Here is a 23,423-nt window from a genome sequence, read left to right on the forward strand (position 1 = left end):
TTCCTGAGTCTCAATTTCAGAGAATCCAGGGACACTTGCAAGCTCTCCCAGGAGTGAAGAAGTGAGATGGCATCAGCCACACAAAGGCTTTCTTGTGGCTGAACTCAACTGCAGAGCTGTAAACTAGATGTAACTCAAATATCCCATTTTCTAGTTCCTTTTTATGTATCCCTCTTGTTATCCTAAAGATTCTAATAAATTCTTGTTTAAATACTTCTGCCTCATTATGGCTATGCTATGGGGAATTCAGGAAAAGATGATGTGTCCATACTTGGGACAGAATGTGAAAGAGGCAGATGCTCCTCTCCCCCTAGAGTTGGTTCATTGAGCTGATAGCCAAGGGAGAGCTGAATTTCCAATGTAAGGGACAAATCAAGTGTCCAGATCACTTATCCCTGTTGGAGGGCATCCATCCATTGTCCATCTTAAAGGATCTATGTTTTATTTTACTGAGGATGATAGTAGTTTTTTTTTGGGGGGGGGGCAGTGATAAAATTTTTTTTGTTAACTCATTTAACAAATATATGAGTTTTCCACCTATGCAATACATATGAAGATTTGAAAAGTTATGTTGTACTTTGCCCTCAAGGAGCTGATAATCAACAAGTGGATAAGACCTAAACATCAATGACTATAATGTTGAGTGCAGTTGGGAGGTACAAGGCAGCCACATGACAAGGGGGTCACTTTCAGGTTCATGTCCATGCAAGTTTCTTAGTACCATGGCGTTTGAAGTGGGCTTGGGCTGCAAGACATTTCTGGTCTCAGCAAAATCACAGGGCCAGGGCATCTTCAGGGGTCAAAGAGTTTATGGAAGAGAAGAGTGGGAGAGCAGCTGAACAGTAGGACTGAAACCACATCATGAGTATCATGGAAGGATATAATGGAAGGCCTTGAATGACAGTGTCAAGATAACCCACACGATTCATAACCAGGCAAGAATATTGGAGTGGGTTGCCATTTTCCTCCTCCAGGGGATCTTCCTGACCCAGGGATTGAACCTGTATCTTTTGTATCTTCTGCATTGTAGGCAGATTCTTTACCTGCTGAGCCATCAGTGAAGCAGCATAGCTTGGCTTCTACCTAACAGCTCAGAGGTGCTTTGTTACATATTTTAGAGTAGGGATGGAAAAACACAGCCCAACAGTCCAGCCGGTTGCTTGTTTTTGTATGGCTTGGGAACTCAGAATGTTTTTTACTGACTGAGAAAAAAAAATTTAAAAGAATATTTTGTGATATGGAAAAATTACATGATATTGAAATTTCAGTGCCCCAAAACAGAGTTTCATCAAAGCACAGCCATATTCATTTGTTTACATTTTTCCTGTAGCTGCTTTCTGCCTACCATGGCAGAGCTGAGTAGCTAAATTGGGCATCACTTGGCCTCAAAAGCCTAAAATATCTACTATCTGAATCTTTACAGAAAAGTGTGCCAATGTCTAGTTTGGATCATACCCTACATATTTCCTCTTCCAAGAGTCATGATGAATCTATACAGTATGAGTACCTGATTTTCCATTTTAGATCTTATAAGTTTGCCTAAGGAAGTTTTATGTTGAGTAATGTTTACTTATTTTCCAGAACGACTTTCCAATGTCACCAAAGTCATGTGACTTATTAGCCTCTTTCCATGGGTAATAAATAATGTTATTTTAATCTGCAAAGTTGGACCAAAGTTCCAATATTAGAGAAAAAATTGCTGTGAAGTTCAATTGAGAAATATATTTAAAAATTAAAAAGCATCAAAAGTTTAAAAACTACAGAGAAAGAAGGAAAAGAAAAAGCCCTGTTGCTTTCTAAGTTGAATTCAAGCTTTGAAGCTTAAGATAGTACTGATGATTATTTTTATAGGAATGAACCAACCTTCTCCTTTGAACAACATTAAGGACAAACGTCTTCAGGTTGCCTGTCCGTGTTGCTGATTTAGAATCTGGTTCCATGCAAGTCTGTCTACTGTTGCGTATCCTTGGATGAATTTTGGTTTAGGAACCAGTAAAGAAAGAGGTTGTGCCACCCAAATCTGAAGAGTCAGATCTTCCCTCCATCAGCACTAGAGCTACTTTTGAAACCTGTAGTCAAACTGGAGTTTTCATGGTCTAAGTTATTGAAAGAATGACAGTAGACAGGACTTGGAATATAATCTGTGAACATTGTAGATACTTCTTTGAGCCACTCAATGCCACTAACGGCATCTTGCGACCTCATTCATCTATTACATGTGCTGTGCTTAGTCACTCAGTCATGTCTGACTCTTTGTGACCCCATAGATTGTAGCCCATCAGGCTTGTCTGTCCATGGGGATTCTCCAGGCAAGAATACTGGAGTGGATTGCCATGTTCTCCTCCAAGCGGTCTTCCCAATTCAGGGATCAAACCCAGGTCGCCCACGTTGCAGGTGGATTCCTTACCATCTGAGCCATGAGGGAAGCCCAAGAATACTGGAGTGGGTAGCCTATCCCTTCTCCAAGGGAACTTCCTGACCTAGGAATTGAACCAGGGTCTACCACATTACAGGTGATTCGTTACCAGCTGAACTACCAGGGAAGCTCCATTTATCACATATTTATCAATTAAATAATTATTGATTCTCAAGCCTGGTTGAGATCTGTGGAAGGTGTGGGTTATATAATTATTTACACAAAATTGTTATTTATAGCTTAATAATTACCTATGAAACAAGTGTATTCCCTTCCTTCCTTCCTCATTTCTTCTCTTTCTTCATCTCTCCCTAATCCCTTTCTTTCTTTCTCTCTCTCTTTGGACATGGTGATCACAATACCCAAGTGGTATGGATCATAGCCACTGCTGCTGCTGCTGCTAAGTCGCTTCAGTTGTGTCCAGCTCTGTGCGACCCATAGACTTCTACAGGCCTTCAATAACTTACAATCCAGAGTTAAGGTAAACACAAGGTGCTCCTGTACCAAGAAGAAAAATACCAGACCCAGATTGGAAGACTCAGAATGACTGCTTTAAAAGATATTTGGGTTGAGTTCTGAAGCTTCAATCAAAATTTGTTGTACAAAGAAAATAAGGAAGAACTGTCAGTGAAGAGAGCCATGTGGATGAAGACTCAGAGGTGAGTGAGCCCTGAGTATCTGGACATCCACAAAGAGATCAGTGTAGCTGGAGGACAAGGTTTGAGGTGGGGCTGGTACTAAGAGAAGTGGGTAGAGGACAGATGGGACTTTTTATAAATGACTGTATATTATGCCACAGAATATGTGCAAACTTGAAGGCAAGGGAAAACATTGTCAGGTTAGTATTTCAGAAAAATCATCATGAACAAGTGTAAAAGATGAATTTGAGTGGAACAGAATTGAATTGGTTGTTAGGCAGCCAGTTGTGTAATTCAAGCTATAGAAACAAACCTGGATGGAACTCCTGGTGGGAACTAGGCTTTCTCCTTCTGATCACAGAAACTTCTCTTCGCTCTTACCTTCTCTCCGCATTCTTAGTGGCTGTTTGTTTCTCCTACTGACTTGTGAGAAGAGAGATTATACTCAGCTTATTCTTAACAGTCTTGTAGACAGTTGGACACAGCGAAGACACTCCATGAAGTTGCCTAACAAATAAATTATTGAATCAGTCTTCTATCTCAGATCCTACCCATTCATTGTTAAAACAATGAATAGGTTCATCTGTACCATTTTCCTAGGTTCCACATATATGCATTGATACATAGAGATGCACAGACATAGAGAACGGACATGTGGGCACAAGGAAGATGGGAGGGTGGGACAAACTGGGAGATTGGGACTGACATATATACATTATCATATGGAAAATAAATAGCTAGTGGGAAGCTTCTGTAAAGCAGAGAAAGTTCAGCAAGATGCTCTGAACTCTGAACCACCACCACCTTGCTGCTCTCAGACACCGGGGTCAGGGTGGTCAGGCCCCTGACATCCGAGTCTTGAGCTCTGTATTCCAGGTGGTGGAGGCCCCAGATGGGCTGCGTCAGGTGCTGCCAGCGCTCAGCCACGGTCCCCTTGGCCCTGAGGAGGCAGCCCAGGAGGTGGAGGGGCACACACAGCATGGAGGAAAGCGCAAAGGCCCAGCCCACGGCCTCGCCCCACCATGGGTACACGTAGGTGTTGTTGTAGACCAGCGGCTCGTGGTAGACCATGTTGAAGATGAAGATGCCCATGCACACAAGTGGGGTGAAGAAAGACCAGCACCATTTCATCCAGGGGCAAGGTCGGTACCCGATCATGCAGGCCACGTCGTCCATGAAGCGATCAGCTCCGTACACCCAGGCGACCACCACACACTCCCAGAAGGCCTGCCAGAGCAGCGTGGTGCCGCTGGCCGAGTAGTAGTCAAATAGCTGGAAGACATACATCCCGCCATGGGTCACCATGGAGAGGTCGATGACAAAGCAGAGGGTGCAGCAGAGGGCCACGGAGATCTCCCTTTGGAACCGGAAGTAGTAGGAGGCCGGGAGGAGGTCCAACAGGCCGGTGATGAAGCCTTCGACACCTACAAACTGGCTGTCGAGACCAAGCAGCAACAGCATAAAGAAAAACAGGGCTGCCCAGAGCGGGGCCACGGGCATCAGCGTGACGGCCCGTGGATAGGCAATGAAAACCAGGCCAGGCCCTGATTCTGCTACCTTGGAGATGTGCACGCCCTGTTCTGTGGCCATGAAACCCAGGATGGAGAACACCACGAAGCCTGCAAAGAAGCTGGTCCCGCTGTTGATGAGGGCGAGTATGATGGCGTCCTTGTAGCAGTTGTTGTTGAAGCGATTGTAGCTGCCCAGGGCAGTGAGGGCCCCCAAGCCGATGGCGTAAGAGAAGACCTAGAGAAAGGCTGAGAGGGTGGGATGGGAAGGATGTCCAAGAGGGAGGGGATATATGTATGCATATGGCTGATTAACCTTATTGTACAGTAGAAACTAACATAACACTGTTAGGCAATTATACTTCAATTAAAAAAAAATGAATAGTTATCATTCAAGTGAGAGCGGTGCTCATTTTAATGAGTTTAGAGCAACAGGTCATGTGCTTTTCAAGTCTCCCACTGTAGAAATCCAACATATGGGTCAGTAAAATAAAAGTGTTAGGTTTCTGTTGTTTTATCTCCTTCAAGCTTTCTGGAAATATCTTTCTTTTCAGAGATTTGCTTATCCTCCACAAATTAAACCAGGAAAACATTCTTAAAATAGGAGACTAATATCTAGGGCTACACTCACTTTTATTGAAGTGACAGCTTTAATAATGCCTCCTTCTGCCAAGCATTAAATCAATCAGTCAGTAAATAAATTTTAGTGTTTTATAAGGAAAAAACTTCCAATGGTCACTGTCATTCATGAATGGAATGACCTATCGGAAAAAGAGCAGGTCCTCTGACTTCAGTGCTGATGAGAAAAATCAGTTGGGCCTATTCTGGGTTGGTGTACAGGACATTTCTGCTTTAGTGAAGACTGGATAAATTGAACTTTACAATTACTTCCAACTTGAATATTTTGGAGTTCTATTTATTGAAAATCTATTATTTGATGTATAAATTATTATATTTACTCATTTGATAAGTACAGATGCCCATTGATTTTACATGTTGGCCATGTAACAGAAACCCTTTCAAGGAGAATGTATTTATAAATGCTAATCCAAGGATGAAGAGAAGCAAGGAGGGAGTGATTGTAATCTGGTCTTCCAAACTCAAAACTGGCAGATTCTTATAGAAAAGCTCATATATCTTTTTTGGTAGATTGAGCCACTATGAATTTATACTTTGGTCCTTTGTGAAATGCATGAAAGGTATTCTTCTTTATTTCTAGTAGACCTTTCACAGGATTCCTATTTCTATAGAAGTAGGAAGTAGATTAAATGAATATCACTCCAAGAGTTCAACCTTAGAACTTTTCTAATATGGACTGATTTGTTTGGTTCCAGGGTAGATATAATTTACTTTGGTTTGATATTGTGACTCATCTCATGGGCTACTTCAAAAGTTATAGTCAGGGTGCACCTGATATAAAAAAAGGATTTAGGCTGGGAGACAAGATACTTAGGCTCTCGTCCTAGTCAATCATGAAACAGCTGTTCTCCCTCAATGACTTCCTTCATAACTCTATACCTTTCTCTCCTCATCTACCTAATGGAGGAGCTGATGGGGAAAATTGAGAGGTCTCTCAGATCCCTACATTCTACAATGTGAAAATAAATTCTTTTGGGGAAAAGCTTTGACAAACATGAAATATCTTTATGTGGGCTTACCCAGGGATGGACTTCTAGCATGATCACTCATAGTTTTGTATTAACTCTGTCTGATGCTTGGTGCATCATTTTCGGTTGCCTTAAAAAATGTATCCAGTGAAAGACACATAAGATATGTAGTTCTCTTGGGAAATGCAATGTCTCAATGTATTAGTATTATTTTGGTGAGATGAGTTGGGAAGACCAAGACATTGGGTTTTAAAGTCATGAAAACACTGCATTTTTGTTGAATTTCTGTGTAGGAAGAATAAACATTTCTTTCTCTTCAAGTAGTGTTTATGTTATTCACCAGAAACATGATTGATAACACAAGTGGGAGGTGATAGTATATTTATGTGAGACCCACACAGAGTAATCCCACATGGAGAAATAGCCTTCCCATAACACAACCATTAGCGATGATCTGGCCAAAGTGTTCCTCTTCCTCCAAGGAAAAATATGTCTTTTAATAACTGAATAATTCATCTATTTTGATTCTTCAGACTAGATTATGACCTGAAGTTACTGCAGTACTACAGGAAATCAAGTTTGATTTTGTAATATAGTCAAATGAGTACTTTAGAGTGCCATGTCTGAGATCAATAAGGAAGCGGTAACTACATTTACTGTCATATGATGATATTGATGTAAAAACATAATGGTCAAAATTATAAAATCAATTTCATAATTTAATCAGAAATGTTTATTGATACTGTTAAAGTTGAATTCAATAGCTTCTGGTATGTAGTTAATTTCCCACCTGTCAGAAAAATGTATTGAAATGTTCTTTCTTGAAAATGATTGGAGTTAATTCAGTAGGGAAAACAGCAAAGTTTCTTGCTAACAGATAGAAATTTCTTCTCTCTCCAGCCCTTGGTGGTGAATCCTGGAAGTTTTCTGTTTGGTTATTTTAAAATGACAAAACAAGGAAATACTCACCAGCAGCCCAAGTGATTGGCATGGTCACCCCCTAAAATGTAATCAATTGCCTTCTTGGGATGAAGACAAACTTTTAACTTCACTATAAAACCTCAGAAATGACTAAACAACATGTGTATAAGGTGTAAGAAGAGTGTAAAAGTTCACGGGGCTCTTGTGAAATAATATCTAGTTGAAAAAATAAATAAGAAAGATAAAGTTCTAGAGGCTGGAATTCTTTGATACTTTTACTTTATCACTAGTTACCAGTTTTGATCTTTATTCACTTTAAGTTGAAGGTATATAAATTGAAGCAAAAGACACCTAAAGGAATATCTGTAAGTGCGACTTGTATGTTTGAGACAACCTCTTATGACTTATGAGAACCCATCTAACTCACCCAATTTTAATGAGATAAAGGCCAAATTCTGAAGGCCTAGGAGTTCATTCAGATGTATGAAATATCTGAATGTCCTGACAAATAATATAATTTTGACAGCCTTCATGTTTCTTTAGAAGTTATCATTTTCTTGTTTAAAACCTAATTATGATTTCCTCCTGTGTGGGAATGAATTCAGATTTCCTTATATGGGCATTTAAGAGTTTTCACTTTCTGTCCAAACTATTTTCTGCTCATCTTCTTACTCTTCTGCACACATTCCACTTTAGTCAGACTTGCCTTTAAACTCTTTCAAATGGTCCATGTCTTGTTCTTTGTCAGTGATTGTCCCTAACAATGTCTGCTTGGCACTTAAAAAAAATGATTCACTTCCATTTCACCTTGTAATTGCATCTTCTTTTTGATGTTGCTTCACCAATTTGACAATAAGCTCCCTGGGGATTGGTACTGGGTCCTACATCCTCCAGAACATTAAGCAATTGCACACAGAGTGGTTGCTCAGAGTATTTGGTCAACTGAATGTTCTGTGAAATTGTTAAGATTAGAGTTCCCAGAGGCAGAATTTTGGAATGCAGCCAAATTCACATTTTGGGTGTGCTTCAGTTCATTGCTATGAATCAGAATGGAAAATCATTCTTAATTAGAATCATAAAATTTATGCACAGGATAGAACTGCGGGTCTCGTTGTACAAAGGAGAGAATGAAGGCTCAGAAAGTTCACAAAGATGTTTAGCGTCAGAGTCAGCTACCAGATCCCAGGTTTCCTGACCCCCATTCACTCCTCTTTTTGTTATACTATGAGACTTCTGAGTAGCTAATTCTAATTATCCTTTGATAATAGAAGAGGAGAGACAGGTTCCTTTAAAAACAAATAGAATCCTTTGAATATGAGGTGATGCTCCAGAAATTTTAAGAACTGATAACAGAAGATACCAAGAAGTTTCACTTGGATAGCTAGTTGCTAATTTTTGACCCCTGGGTATAAAGCATTCTTACTGAAATTAATAAATCCAGTAGTTCAGCAAAGAACATAGCTAAACTATCTGAAAAAATATACTTCATTTTGAAACAGAATTCAGTGGATCTGTGTTCTAACTCTAGGCTTGCATGGGATCTGTCTTTAGGATTTCCCTCCTTTAGTCTCTAATTGGACTGCTCCTGACATCCCTGGGCCATCTCCTTCTTCCTGAAAATTGGCTTTCCCATTTATCTTTATTGTTCTTCTAATGTCAAAAATATTAAAGATCCAAGTTTAAGTAAGTTTTATTAAGTGTCAGCTAAGACTATGACTACACAAAAAGCAAAGGATATATTCAACTTTGAACAAATTAACACATGAGGAAATGTAAGGGTTCTTTAATGCCAGTGATAGTTTATCTGTAAAATAAATTTGTATATTCCAGCAGAACTAACTATACGACAAAACCTGTTTTCCTGTTAACTTTTATACAAGTTTCTACGGGGGAAAAACATCCAATCATTTGGGTTAAGATGACCAAAGCAGGCTATCGATGTACACATTAATAACATAGAAAGAATACTATAGAAGATATAAAGAATACTATATTGTTTTATGACATAAAATCCTTTATTTAATACTTATTATATATTGGTCCTCTACATGATTTACACATCTCATTTAACCATTGCAACAACCTTCCAATATCTGTATTATGATCTGCACCTAAATAAGCTTAAGAGAACAGTCTTTTAAGTCAGAGATACTTGGGTACAGCCCCCAATTCCTCCCTTTGTCAGCAGTGAGGTCTTAAGCAAATTCTTTAACTGTTAAACTTCAGTTTTTTCAGCATAAAAGTGAAAGACTGAAAGCACTCACCTCATGGGATCATATAAGTGTTAAAACAGAGAGTGCTAACAGAGCCCCAAGTACATTGTAGGTTCTCAATAACTATTAGCAGTTTTTGTTCACTATTAATACAGATGAGGTACCTGAGTCTTGAAGAAGTTAAATAACTCATCCAAGACCACATAGCAACTAAGTGGAAGAACTGAAATTTAAATGCTGGTCTCTCCCAGTTTTATGTGTGGGGGAATGTTGTGGCAGTCCATAAAATAAATGGGGAGTGATAAGCAGGAAGAGTAAATCAGAATAGAAAAGAGAAGATTAATTAAAAACACTTGCTCCTTGGAAGAAAAGCTATGACCAACCTACACAGCATATTAAGAAGCAGAGACATTACTTTGCAACAAAGGTCCATCTAGTCAAAGCTATGGCTTTTCCAGTAGTCATGTATGGATGTGAGAGTTGGGTTATAAAGAAAGAAAGAAGCACCAAAGAATTGCTGTTTTTGAACTGTGGTGTTGGAGAAGACTCTTGAGAGTCCCTTGGACTGCAAGGAGATCAAACCAGTCCATCCTAAAGGAAATCAGTCCTGAAGGACTGATGCTGAAGCTGAAACACCACTACTTTGGCCACCTGATGGGAAGAACTGACTCCTTGGAAGAGACCCTGATGCTGGGAAAGATAGAAGGCAGGAGGAGAAGGGGACAACAGAGGATGAGATGGTTGGATGGCATCACCCACTCAATGGACATGAGTCTGAGCAAGCTCCAGGAGTTGGTGATGGACAGGGAAGCCTGGCATGCTACAGTCCATAGGGTTGCAGAGTCAGACACAGCTGAGCAACTGAACTGAACTGATAGCTGTAACAGAGGGAGAATGGTCATGTGTGATCTCAAGGTTTTTACACTGGAACTAATGGAAAAGGAGGAAGCTTCTGGTGCTCTTGGACTGGAGTTCAAGAACCCAGACCTACTATTGCTGAAAGTGCCAGTGGGTGTTGCCTCAGTGTAACCAGAACCATGCATGAAGGGCTGCTTAATCTGGGGCTCTAGAAGATGTATAGTTCCTTTGCACCCACTGTCCCACACCACCAGAAATTCTTATCAACTGCTGTGCTCTTGAAATCAGAAGCAGAAGAAAACAATAAGTAAAAAACACTGCTTCTGTTTCTCCAGCTTTCTAATCTTCAAACATTTCCTCCCCCTGGCAGAACATGAAGAAGAAGCCAATTGGCTAGGCTGTCTGGGAAATGTAGTTTGTAGGCTTCCAGCCCCAGCAATACAGAGCAGAGCTTAGAAGGGAAAGTTGTGGGACTGAGAAACAAAAGATAAATAATCAGATGAGAAAAAAAATTACAAGAATTAGGCGCTTCATGAGGAAGATATGGTTAGAGTGAAAATAAGTTGTTTTGTTATAGATAACTTCTATCACAGATAATGGTAAATGCTTCTGCTCTTAGGAGTGTGTTAAAAGTAGATTACATTATTTGTTGGAACAGATGTAAAAGTTAATTAAATTCCATAACCTGTGATCATGTTTTAGCATTAAAAGAAGAAAGCTAATTGAAGTAAAATACAATAAATACAATAACTGGATAATAAGTATATATCAGCTTCCCCATATTTCTGCTGTTATCAGGTGCTACATAACAGAATTACATTTTCATTCTTCTACAGGTCTCTAATAATTGAGAAGTCACTCAAATATGGAAGATCTGTAAGTGCTTGAATTGTAGTTTTGTTCCATTTACTTTTCATAATACACATACAGTATCCCTAGGGATTGGAACACTGATGCTTTGGCATGAAAAGTTTTCAAACTACTAGACTTTACCCAAACTTTGTGGTAAAACCATTGACTTTTCCCTCATACCCTAGAAGAAAATATGGAAGAATTATTCATCATTTTCTGAGTATTTCTTTTCCCTTAGGTTCATTCCTTTTCATACTACTTACTTTCCTCCCCCCTTTTTTTGTTCAGTTAAAGCAGAAAGCACCTGTATCATGAGACTCTTAGACAGTTTCATAAGAAGGTTAGGGATGCTCTTTGGCAATTTTCTATATCCCAACTCTCCCATCATATGTAAACATGAAGCCTGTATCATCAGTTCAGAACTTATGGCTGAATAAGCTATCTTTTTAAAAATAACTTGCCTATAAAATTAAAAAATTTTTTAAATAGAAGGATGTTTTCTCATCCTATGATCATTTTCACTCTATGACCAAAAATTTTAGTGATCCTCCCTTCTTTAATTTTCATTCTCTTCCTTAGTAATTTGGGGACAAGAGAGCTAACAGCATATGAAATTTTTACCATTGTATTTACCATTATATCAATTATCTAGGTCTTTGCCTATTTGAAAAACATAGGTCAAGTTCTTAGCTTTCTTTGAAGGCTTTTCTGACTGTACCAATTTATAGTGATCTCTGCAGCTTGGGCAAAGTAGGCTTACAAAGATATCCAGGCTTCACATCATATTAGTTAGTGTTGGACTAAGGAAGGGTTACCACTCTCACTTATCCAGGAAAGCACTGGGTGATGATGAGCAGGCCCATTAAAATGGCTATATTTATCTCCTGTCAGCTCCCCATCTACAAAGAGGTTTCCTCCTAATTCCTACTACAGCATTCAGTTTTTAGATTCATATCCCGGTTTTGAGTATTCAAGATGCTCCATGCCCAGTTACACAAACCACTGCCAATAGCTAGATGAACTGCCTCCACATTGGTTAGGGCAGGTCCTAGCAATCCTCACCAATGTCTGTGTTTCCTCTCTTCTTCCTGGGACATTCCACTGAATGTAGGTAAAGCTGTGGAGCTGATTCTGGCCAACGTGGTATAAATAGATTCCTTGGCCCTTAAAACTCCATGAGATTCTTGGCTTTCTTGCTTTCCTCTTTTCTTGGGCAGATGCAGAGGACTTAATGGAGTTCCAGTCAGACCCACTTACAAGTTATAACCTGAATCCCAGCGTCTTGCTTGGAACAGAGCTGGCTGATCTATACCTGGAGAATATTAATTATTGTTGGATTAACTAGCTGACAGATGTCATCATCATTATCATCACCACCACCACCATCATCATCACCGTATCATCATCAACAGTCTTATATGCCTGTCTAATGAATACATGTATCTTGAAGAATAACTATTTGACAAATTTAAACCTCAGTCTTAAAGAAATTAAGTAGTTTGCTCAAGGACTTAAGTAAATGGGAGATCCATGCGCATTAACAGATTTAAGTTAATTTAACCTCATAGCTAATCATTAACCTGTAACCTGATTGCTGCCATAGCTCTGGCAGCAGGATACCTGAAAGTGTTAGGTCGGCTAAAAAGGTCTACCAGTTGCCTTCTGGCAGATTTAAGAGCAATAAGAGCTGGTATATACCTAACAGGCATCAGACAGAAAAAGAGGAAGCTGTGTGGGACCTCTGGCTGTTCATTTAGCCTGAAGTGCATTGTCTTGCATTTTTAATAATCTCTACTGAAGAGTATAGACCATATACTACATCTGATCATTTCTACCTGCACCCAACCTGATAAGACCAAGCCCTACGATTCATGCAGAAAACAAAATGGGGAACTCAAGGATGTAGTTGAAGAAGGTCAGGGTTAGTTCCTAAACTTGATGCACTGGATAAGGTTGAGAAGAGAGGTCAAGAGGTCAATCCAGCCTCCTACTTCAAGAATACTCAAATTGAGTCTGAGTTTTCCACTGGATAAGTTTAGAAAGCTCTCTCATTTTTCCTATGAGTTGAGAGAAACATCAAGAGGAGGCAATGTACTCCCCCCCTCTTTTTTTCTTTATGGCTTTTTCTATATACTGGTTTAAATCAGTATATGAAAGCAAGCAAACAAAATGGTTCTTTTTTAGACTGTAGCTTTTTAGTATTCGATTGGTCACTTTTGACCAGAGTTTCAGCTTCTCACTCTGGATTTCTACTTTCCATTCCTGCTTCTGGCCCCTTGGTTTTATCTTCTGCTTCAAGGACTGCTTTGAATTCTTTAGATTTATGGATTTACACCCAACTGTTTGCTCAACCTCTGATTTTTGGAAGGAAATTCCTTCCTCTATAGTGGCTCAGTAGTATTGCCCACCAATCCCTTCTTCACTCCCCAGAAAATTTCAGTCTTCTTTTGCCATGGAATGAGAGTTAAGACAGTAAAACACTACTAAACATAAGACCTGGTGGCCTTAAAGAGGTTCAAATTTAAGTTCTTCCTTATCTGCCAGAACCCATATTATTTGTCACGGACTTGGAGCAAATGACTACTATTCCATCAGCAATGAGGAAAGGAGGCTCAGCCAGAGGCTAGTGCCTTTATCCTCGCTCTCCAAGTGGAGCTCACTCTGTACTGATGGTGATATTTGGAACTTGATGGGATACCAGATGTTCCAGCAGCCTTTTCTTAATGTGAAGCTTCTCTGATCAGAAAGCTGAGTGGCTATATTTGCATATGAAACTGCTTTCTGTGGCAGTGCTGGGAATATTAAGTGGTGATATTCCATGGAGCTCTGGAGACTTGAATCCTTAGCAGTGATTTAGGAAGACCTGTTGCAAATGACTATAGTGAAATTGGCAAGCTGTGTAGCTGATGGCCTTGATGTGGTCCTGAGGAGTGTCTCTCAAGTCAGCTAAAACTTATGGTCTTGAATTATTCTCTGTGCTGCCAGAATGCGTTAAAAGAAGATAAAGACCATCTCCAAAATAAACTTACAGTCTAGTTTTGTAGGGAAGACATACACATAGAAACATTACAAGGTGACATATGTGAGCATGGTGATAGTATGCAACAAAATGTTTATATAAGCAATGAAGTCACTGAAGTGAAGCCAGGATCATTCTGCTTTTTTTTCCCTTCCATGGAAATTAAAAATCTTGTGATAAACTAAGAAAAGAGGCATCAGTATCTGACTACTGTTTGTTTATTTTCAATTTCCAGATGACTTAGGCATGATTTTCAAAGCTAACAGTAAACTGTGATTGCATATGCGGAGGTGAAAAATGAACTCTGCCTTCCATATTAGTACTTTTTATAATATAAAGTCCATCTTTTGCTTATTCCATTTATGAGTTTTGGACAGTCCCTAAACCTTTAGTGCTTGAGGCATCAATTGTCATGACTTATTTTATCTTCCTACCTTTGTTCACCTTCATATATGCTAGCATTTATTAATACATTCTCAGTAGAGGCCTTTATTTTTGTGGAAGAATCCAAAGTGCTCAAGAGGTTTATTAAGACTAAATTTTTATGGCTAATTTGACTGGATTGACAAGTATCAGGCAACCTGAAAATATTAGCCCCAATGAAGGTAGTTTTGGCTGAATGTAATTTTGCCTGTTTATAATTCTACTATAATCTTGGAATTTGCTTTTCAAACCTGAATGAATGCTATAGAGAAACACAAGGAATCTATGGATCAGAAGTGAAATACAGACACAGAAATGAGGTACAGTGCAAAAACACCACTCAGGTTCTGAAACAATGAGGAATTCTTTTGAGGGATTTTGGACAATGTGGAGAAACTGTTACCAAAGCCGCAGGAATGCCAAGCCTTAAGCCCAGGCTACAGAATCTGAGTTTAAAGAGATGATGATGGATTACCCAATTCTTCTTTAAGACCCTTTTCAGAATCCCATGGTGAATGAAGCCCTGGTCAACATGTTTTTCACAAGGTTGCAGAAGTTACAGAGAACGAGCAAAAAGAGGGAATAAAGATGAAACTAGAATGAAAGAGAATGAACTATGAAGATGGGCTCAGTCCCTTAATCTTTTAAAGATATTTTCCAGGTGGATCGACTGAGCTGTGTAACATTTCCAAACTTGTAGATAATTCTCCTCATCTATCATGATGTCACCAATGACCCCGAAAATCTACAATCTGTGGTTCATCGTGAAAACATTTCATGGATGCTTTATTATTTTTTGTGAAGAAGGGTAAACTCAGGTTTTTGGAATTTAGGGATTGCTCATTATGGGTTCAGGCTGTTTAAATTCAACCTTCAGCATGAGGATGTTTGAGTATAAAACTACAAGGTCCTTTATTAAATTTAAAATCATAGATTACGTGTTGAACGGCCTGCATTCCATCCCATTGTTTAAATTCATCAAATAGTCACTCTGGAATTATTTCTAACAATTGGGATGACTTCATTTGTGTTTGTTTTCCCTTTCTATTAATCCATGACAAACTGTGAAATTTCACATTTTTACCATAACCAGGCCATGAAATCTGTCATCTCTCTCTGTAATTTACATGGAGCCTTGGCTATAGATACATTTCAGGCAGGATGATTGCTTTCCGTCTGATGCAGAGGACAGAACAAAGGAGGGATACACACAGAATAAAACAGAAACAAATTCAGAGCAGATATCAGAAAGAGCTTTCTTCCCCCCTTTTTTTCTTTAATGCTGTAAAGTCCACTAAAATGTGCTGACTGCCTCCCAGGGAAAAGGGTTGATGGGACAAACTAAGGCACTGTGGTCAAATCCAAGAAACAATACAACGGTACTCTGGAGAGAGGAAACTTAAAAGACGAGATGTCTTGATAAACTGGAATGAGTTGGAGGGATGTGGGGTGAAACCACATAAGTAATATGATAGGGAGGTATTTGGAAATGGAGTTTCAGGGGCATGCCGCCATAACAGTATGAGAATTTTAAAGCTTGTTCACAAGTAGTTAATGTAAACAACACAATCAGTTGTTCATGGGATGGTGAATTTCCCCTTCTTCATTCGACTCCTTCTTTTCCAAAACTGAACATGAATTAGTTTCTTCTGTGTCTGATGAATGAAAAGTCCACCGAACCATTTGTGTTGACAATTAGATCAGATATTTTGCAAGGAAGTTCGTATATCTGTTTCTAAAGATCTTATTCTTGTTTGGGAGAAGGAAGAAAAAAAGAGGTTTCACTGATGTGCAACCATTTGTCTGATGTGCAAAATATAGCATAAACCTAAAACTGTTGACACTGGAAAGCTAGGTTATTAAAACTGCAGCAACAGCAAACTGACCTCTGAAAGGAAGGTCACTCGGCCACTGGATGTCCTGTTTCTCCACTATAGGTATGATTCTGGGACTGTGAGATTCCTCTGAAGGAGGAGGAGTACGGCTCTATTTGTGGGTGGCTTTGAGGCTAGAAACATTTACATTCAGAAAACTAAGATCATGGCATCCGGTCCCATCACTGCATGGCAAACAGGTGGGGAAACAGTGGAAACAGTGGCAGATTTGTTTTGGGGGGCTCCCAAATCACTGCAGATGGTGACTGCAGCCATGAAATTAAAAGATGCTTGCTCCTTGGAAGAAAAACTGTAACCAACCTAGATAGCATATTAAAAAGCAGAGACATTCCTTTGCCAACAAAGGTCTGTCTAGTCAAGGTTATGGTTTCTCCAGTAGTCACGTATGGATGTGAGAGTTGGACTATAAAGAAAGCAGGGCGCTGTAGAATTGATGCTTTTGAACTGTGATGTTGGTGAAGACTCTTTAAGAGTCCCTTGGACTGCAAGGAGATCCAACCAGTCCATCCTAAAGGAAATTAGTCCTGAATATTCATTGGAAGGACAGATGTTGAAACTGAAACTCCAATACTTTGGCCACTTGATGGGAAGAGCTGACTCATTTGAAAAGACCCTGATGCTGGGAAAGATTGAGGGTGGGAGGAGAAGAGGACGACAGAGGAAGAGATGGTTGGATGGCATCACTGACTCAAAGGGCATGAGTTTGAGTAAACTCCGGGAATTGGTGATGGACAGGGAGGACTGGTGTGCTGCAGTTCATGGGGTCACAAAGAGTCAGACATGACTGAGTGACTGAACTGAGCTGATGAGGCTAGAGGCTTATGGAAGCTTCTTGATGGGAGAGACTGACTGAGGGAGAAATTGGATCATGTTCTGATGGGCAGAGCCATGCTCAGTAAATCTTTAATCCAATTTTCTGTTGATGGATGGAGCTGTGTTCCCTCCCTGTTGTTTGATCTGAGGCCAAGCTATGGTGGAGGTAATGAAGATAATGGTGACCTCATTCAAATGGTCCCATGCACACACTGCCACACTCAGTGCCCCGACCCTGCAGCAGGCCACCATCGGCCCACGCCTCCACTGGAAACTCCTGGAAACTCATGGGCAAGTCTGGGTCAATCTCCTGTGGGGTCACTGCTCCTTTCTCCTGGGTCCTGGTGCACACAAGGTTCTGTCTGTGCCCTCCAAGAGTCTGTTTCTCCAGTCCTGCGTAAGTTCTGGCAGCTCTGTGGTGGAGTTAATGATGACCTCCTCCAAGAGGGCTTATGCCATTCCCATGTTTGTAGCACCCAGTGCCCCTGCCCCTGTGGCAGGCCGCTGCTGACCCATATCCTCACAGGAGACACTCAAACACAGTTCTGGCTCAGTCTCTGTGGAGTCTCTGGGTCCTGGTGCACACAAGGTTTGTTTGAACCCTCTGAGCATCTCTGGTGGGTAAGGGGTTTGATTCTAAATGTGATTTCACCCCTCCTACTGTTTTGCTGGTGCTTCTCCTTTGCCCTTGGACATGAGTTATCTTTTTTGGTGGGATCCAACATTCTCCAGTCACTGGTTGTTCAGCAGCAAGTTGTAGTTTTGGAGTTCTTGCAGGAGAAGATGAGCATATGTCCTTCTACTCTGCCATCTTATACTATAAATGCCTCAAAATCTCTCCCATCAGGAAGCTTCCATAAGCCTTATCCTTATCCATCAGAGGGCAGAGAGAATGAAAACCATAATCACAGAAAACTAACCAAACTGATCACATAGACTACAGCCTTGTCTAACTCAATGAAACTATGAGCCATGCCATGTAGGGCCACCCAAGATGGCTGGGTCATGGTGGAGAGTTCTGACAAAACATGGTCTGCTGGAGAAGGGAATGGTATGCCACCTCAGTATTCTTGCCTTGAGAACCCCATGAACAGCATGAAAAGACAAAAATATAGGACACTGAAAGATGAACTCCCCAGGTTGGTAGGTGCCCAGTATACTACAGGAGACCAGTGGAGAAATAACTCCAGAAGAATGAATAGATAGAGCCAAAGCAAAAACAACACACATTTGTGGATGTGATTGGTGATGGAAGTAAAGTCTGATGCTGTAAAGAGAAATATTGCACTAAGCCATGAATCAAGGCCAATTGGAAGTGGTCAAACAGGAGATGGCAAGAATCAACATCAACATTTAAGAATTAGTGAACTAAAATGGACTGGAATGTGTGAATTTAACTCAGATGACCATTATATCTACTACAGTGGGTAAGAATCCCTTAGAAGAAATGGAGTAGTCATCATAGTCAACAAAAGAGTCCAAAATGCAGTACTTGAATGCAATCTCAAAAATGACAGTATGATCTCTCTTCATTTCCAAGGCAAATCATTCAATATCACAGTAATCCAAGCCTATGCCCCAACCAGTAATGCTGAAGAAGCTGAATTTGAACAGTTCTATGAAGACCTACAAGACCTTCTAGAACTAACACCCAAAAAAGATGTCCTTTTCATTATAGTGGGCTGAAATGCAAAAGTAGGACATCAAGAGATACCTGGAGTAACAGGCAAATTTGGTCTTGGAGTACAAAAAAGAAGCAAGTCAAAGGCTGACAGAGTTTTGCCAAGAGAATGTACTGGTCATAGAAAACACGCTCTTCCAGCAACACAACAGATGACTCTACACATGGACATCAATGGATGGTTAATACTGAAATCAGATTGATTATATTCTTTGCAGCCAAAGATGGAGAAGCTCTAGACAGTCAGTAAAAACAAGGCTGGGAGCTGATTGTGGCTCAAATCATGAACTCCTTATTGCCAAATTCAGGCTTAAGTTGAAGAAAGGGGGGAAAACCACTAGACCATTTAGGTATGATCTAAATCAAATCCCTTACAATTATACATTGGAAGTCACAAATAGATTCAAGGGATTCAATCTGATAGTCAGAGTGCCTGAAGAACTATGGATGCAAGTTCCTGACATTGTACAGGAGGCAGTGATGAACACCATCCCCAAGAAAAAGAAATGCAAAAAGGCAAAATGGTTGTCTGAGGAGGCCTTACAAATAGCTGAGAAAAGAAAAGATATACCCATTTGAATGCAGAGTTCCAAAGAATAGCAAGGAGAGATAAGAAAGCCTTCCTCAGCAATCAATGCAAAGAAATAGAGGAAAATAACAGAATGGGAAAGACTAGAGAACTTTTCAAGAAAATTAAAGATATCAGGGGAACATTTCATGCAAAAATGGGCACAATAAAGGACAGAAATGACATGGACCTAACAGAAGCAAAAGATGGTGGCAAGAATACATAGAAGACTACACAAAAAAGATCTTCACGATGGTGTGATCATTCACCTAGGGTCAGACCTGCTGGAATGTGAAGTCAAGTGGGCCTTAAGAAGTATCACTATGAACAAAGCTAGTGAATGTGATGGAATTCCAGTTGGGCTATTTCAAATCCTAAAAGAGGATACTGTGAAAGCGCTGCACTCAATATGCCAGCAAAGTGGAAAACTCAGCAGTGGCCACAGGACTGGAAAAGGTCAGTTTTCATTCCAATTCCAGAGAAAGGCAGTGCCAAAGAATGCTCAAACTACCACACAATTGCTCTCATCTCACATGCTAGTAAAGTAATGCTCAAAATTTTGCAAGCCAGGCTTCAACAGTATGTGAACTGTGAACTTTCAGATGTTCAAGCTCGTTTTAGAAAAGGCAGAGGAACCAGAGATCAAATTGCCAACATCCGTTGGATCATTGAAAAAGCAAGAGAGTTCCAGAAAAACATCTATTTCTGTTTAATTGACTATGCCAAAGCCTTTGACTGTGTGGATCACAACAAACTGTGGAAAATTCTGAAAGAGATGGGAATACCAGACCATCTGACTTGCCTCCTGACAAATCTGTATGCAGGTCAAGAAGCAACAGTTAGAACTGGACATGGAACAGCAAACTGGTTCCAAATTGGGACAGGAGTATGTCAACGCTGTATATTGTCACCCTTCTTATTTAACTTATATACGGAATACATTATGCAAAATTCTCTGTTTGATGAAGCACAAGCTGGAATCGATTGTTGTGAGAAATATCAAAACCTCAGATATGCAGATGACACCACCCTTATGGCAGAGAGTGAAGAAGAACTAAAGAGCCCCTTGATGAAAGTGAAAGAGGAGAGTGAAAAAGTTGGCTTAAAGCTCAACATTCAGAAAACTAAGACCATGGCATCTGGCCCCATCACTTCATGGCAAATAGATGGGGAAACGATGGAAACAGTGACAGACTTTATTTTACTGGGCTCCAAAATTACTGCAGATGATGACTGCAGCCATTAAATTAAAAGATTTTTGCTCCTTGGAAGAAAAGCTATGACCAACCTAGACAACATATTGAAAAGCAGAGACATTATTTTGCTGACAAAGTTTCACCTAGTCAAAGCTATGATTTTTCCAGTAGTCATGTATGGATGTGAGTTGAACTATAAAGAAAGCTGGGTGCTGAAGAATTGATGCATTTGAACTGTGGTATTGGAGAAGACTCTTGAGAGTCTCTTAGACTGCCAGGATATCCAGCCAGTCAATCCTAGAGGAAATCAGTCCTGAATATTCATTGGAAGGACTGAGGCTGAAGCTAAAACTCTAATACTTTGGCCACCTGATGGGAAGAACTGAATCATTGGAAAAGAACTGGATGCAGGGAAATATTGAAGGTGGGAGGAGAAAAGGATAGCAGAGGATGAGATGGTTGGATGGCATCACTGACTTGATGGACAGGAGTTTGAGTAAACTATGGGAGTTGGTGATGGACATGGAAGCCTGGCCCACCAAAGTCCATGGGGTCTCAAAGTGTCAGACATGAATGAGCAACTGAAATGAATGAGGATAGAAATGGGAGGAGGGCATGGCAACCCACTCCAGTATTCTTGCCTGGAGAATCCCATAGACAGAAGAGTCTGGTGGGCCAGAGTCCATAGGTTCGCAAAGAGTAGACACTAGTGATATGACTGAGCAGCAGCATCATGAGGCTAGAAATGCAGGGGATGGGAAGAAGACCTCCGAGTGATACCTCACTCCTCTGTGTTCCCTCTCTTTCTGACCAGAAGGGAATGAGAGAGCAGGTAGATATCACATAATTGCACAAGCCCCGGGAGACTGAAGGAGATGATGCCTTGGAGTCCATCATAGCACATTTAGGCGTTTTTGTCTAGTTAGAGGACACTTGTTTTCTGGACTACAGAGTGATTTATTGAAAGCGCATTGTCTCTTCTTTTTGATTTAGATATAAATTTGGAGGTGGTTATAGAGGATGAAATTGAGCCAGTTGGTCCTAACTTGAGTTGAGCTAACTTGTGATCCTCTTTCCCCCAGTGCACAAAGACTGAATGGGGAGTAGGAAGTCTCAGAGGCATGGTGAGTTGTTTATTTTATTTCCTCTTTCACTTTCATTCCTACATCACTGAGAAAATAGGTGGTCCCAATTCCTTCAGGGCTGTCATGATCACCTAAACCTCCTGTCAATAGGCTCAATCTTAACTCTTTCTCAAGTGTGGAAGAACTGCAATTTTATAACATAAGTAAATCTCTAATTTTAATGCTTGTTTCAGAAAATACAGAGAAGAGAAAAGAAGAAATCAGCAATCATGCAAAATCTTCCTATACCTCAGGAATTCAGTTCAGTTCAGTTCAGTTGCTCAGTTGGGTCTGACTTTGCGACCCCATGAACCACAGCACACTAGGCCTCTCTGTCTATCACCAACTCCCGGACTCCACCCAAACCCATGTCCATCGAGTCGATGATACCATCCAACCATCTCATCCTCTGTTGTCCCCTTCTCTTCCTGCCCTCAATCTTTCCCGGCATCAGGGTCTTTTCCAGTGAGTCAGTTCTTCGCATCAGGTGGCCAAAGTATTGCAGTTTCAGCTTCAACATCAGTCCTTCCAATGAACACCCAGGACTGATCTCCTTTAGGATGGACTGGTTGGATCTCCTTGCAGTCCAAGGGACTCTCAAGAGTCTTCTCCAACACCACAGTTCAAAAGCATAAATTTTTCGGTGCTCAGCTTTCCTTGTAGTCCAACTCTCACATCCATACATGACCACTGGAAAAACCATAGCCTTGACTAGATGGACCTTTGTTGGTAAAGTAATGTTTCTGCTTTTTAATATGCTGTCTAGGTTTACTGTTAAAATGTTGACATGCTTCCTTCTCGTTATTTTTTTCCATGCCCATGTATGTTTTCATGATTGAGTTCAGATTACATATGGAAATACAAATTATCTTTATTAACAGCCTTTTATCTTAAATGTGCTCCTATAACATAACAGCTTTTTCAAAGGTGTGGTTTTGGATAGCCTTATCTTATCCCATTAACTGAATACATCAACATTTCCTGTAGATTCCTTTGTGATTAAGCCGTTCCTTTTAATTGCATCTATTGTTTTTATGACTATAAATATTGTAATCATCGTAGGCTCCCTTGGTGGCTCAGCGGTAAAGAATCTGTCTGCCAATGCAGCAGATTCAGGTTCGATTCCTGGGTTGGGAAAATCCCCTGGAGAAGGAAAAGGCAGCCCACTCCAGTATTCTCGCCTGGGAAATCCATTGACAGAAGAGCCTGACAGGCTACAGTCCACGGGGTCACAAAAGAGTCAGGCACAACTTACCAACTAAACAATAACTAATAATCATCCTTGGGCATGTGTCTTTGTAGGCATTTCTGACTGCTTTCTAAGATGAATTCCTAAATAAAGAATGACTAGGTAAAAACATGTGATGACAAAAAGACAGTTTTTTTTTTTTTCAGCCAAATTGCATTCCAGAACAGAGGTACCAGCTTATATTAATAACAGCCTGCCCACCTCACCCTCACCAGCACTGTGCCACCCTCATTTTTAAAAAGAACTCTGATAATTTTAAACACAACAACAACAAAATGGCATGCTATCTTACATTTCACTTTTGTGATTACCAGTGAAACTGAACATGTTCTATTTCCTTTTTTGTGAATCACCCCCTAACCCTTCATGTCTTATGGTTACTATGGCCGTCATGAGAAGTGCCCCCAGGCCTTCTACTACAGCAGGAGCCCTTGACCGAGCA

General features: G+C 40.3%; 1 protein-coding gene across 1 annotated transcript in view; it reads right to left on the reverse strand.

Moving 5' to 3' along the window:
* The window catches only part of LOC133065302 (sodium- and chloride-dependent creatine transporter 1-like), a 50,951-nt gene that overhangs the window by 10,191 nt on the left and 17,337 nt on the right, over positions 1-23,423 (reverse strand). The window contains exon 2 of the mRNA XM_061156105.1: positions 3,843-4,800. Coding sequence (XP_061012088.1) covers positions 3,843-4,800 — 958 coding nt within the window. The remainder of the gene's footprint in view (positions 1-3,842; positions 4,801-23,423) is intronic.

This window comes from Dama dama, chromosome 11, assembly GCF_033118175.1.
Source record: "Dama dama isolate Ldn47 chromosome 11, ASM3311817v1, whole genome shotgun sequence".
Classification (NCBI taxonomy): Eukaryota; Metazoa; Chordata; class Mammalia; order Artiodactyla; family Cervidae; genus Dama; species Dama dama.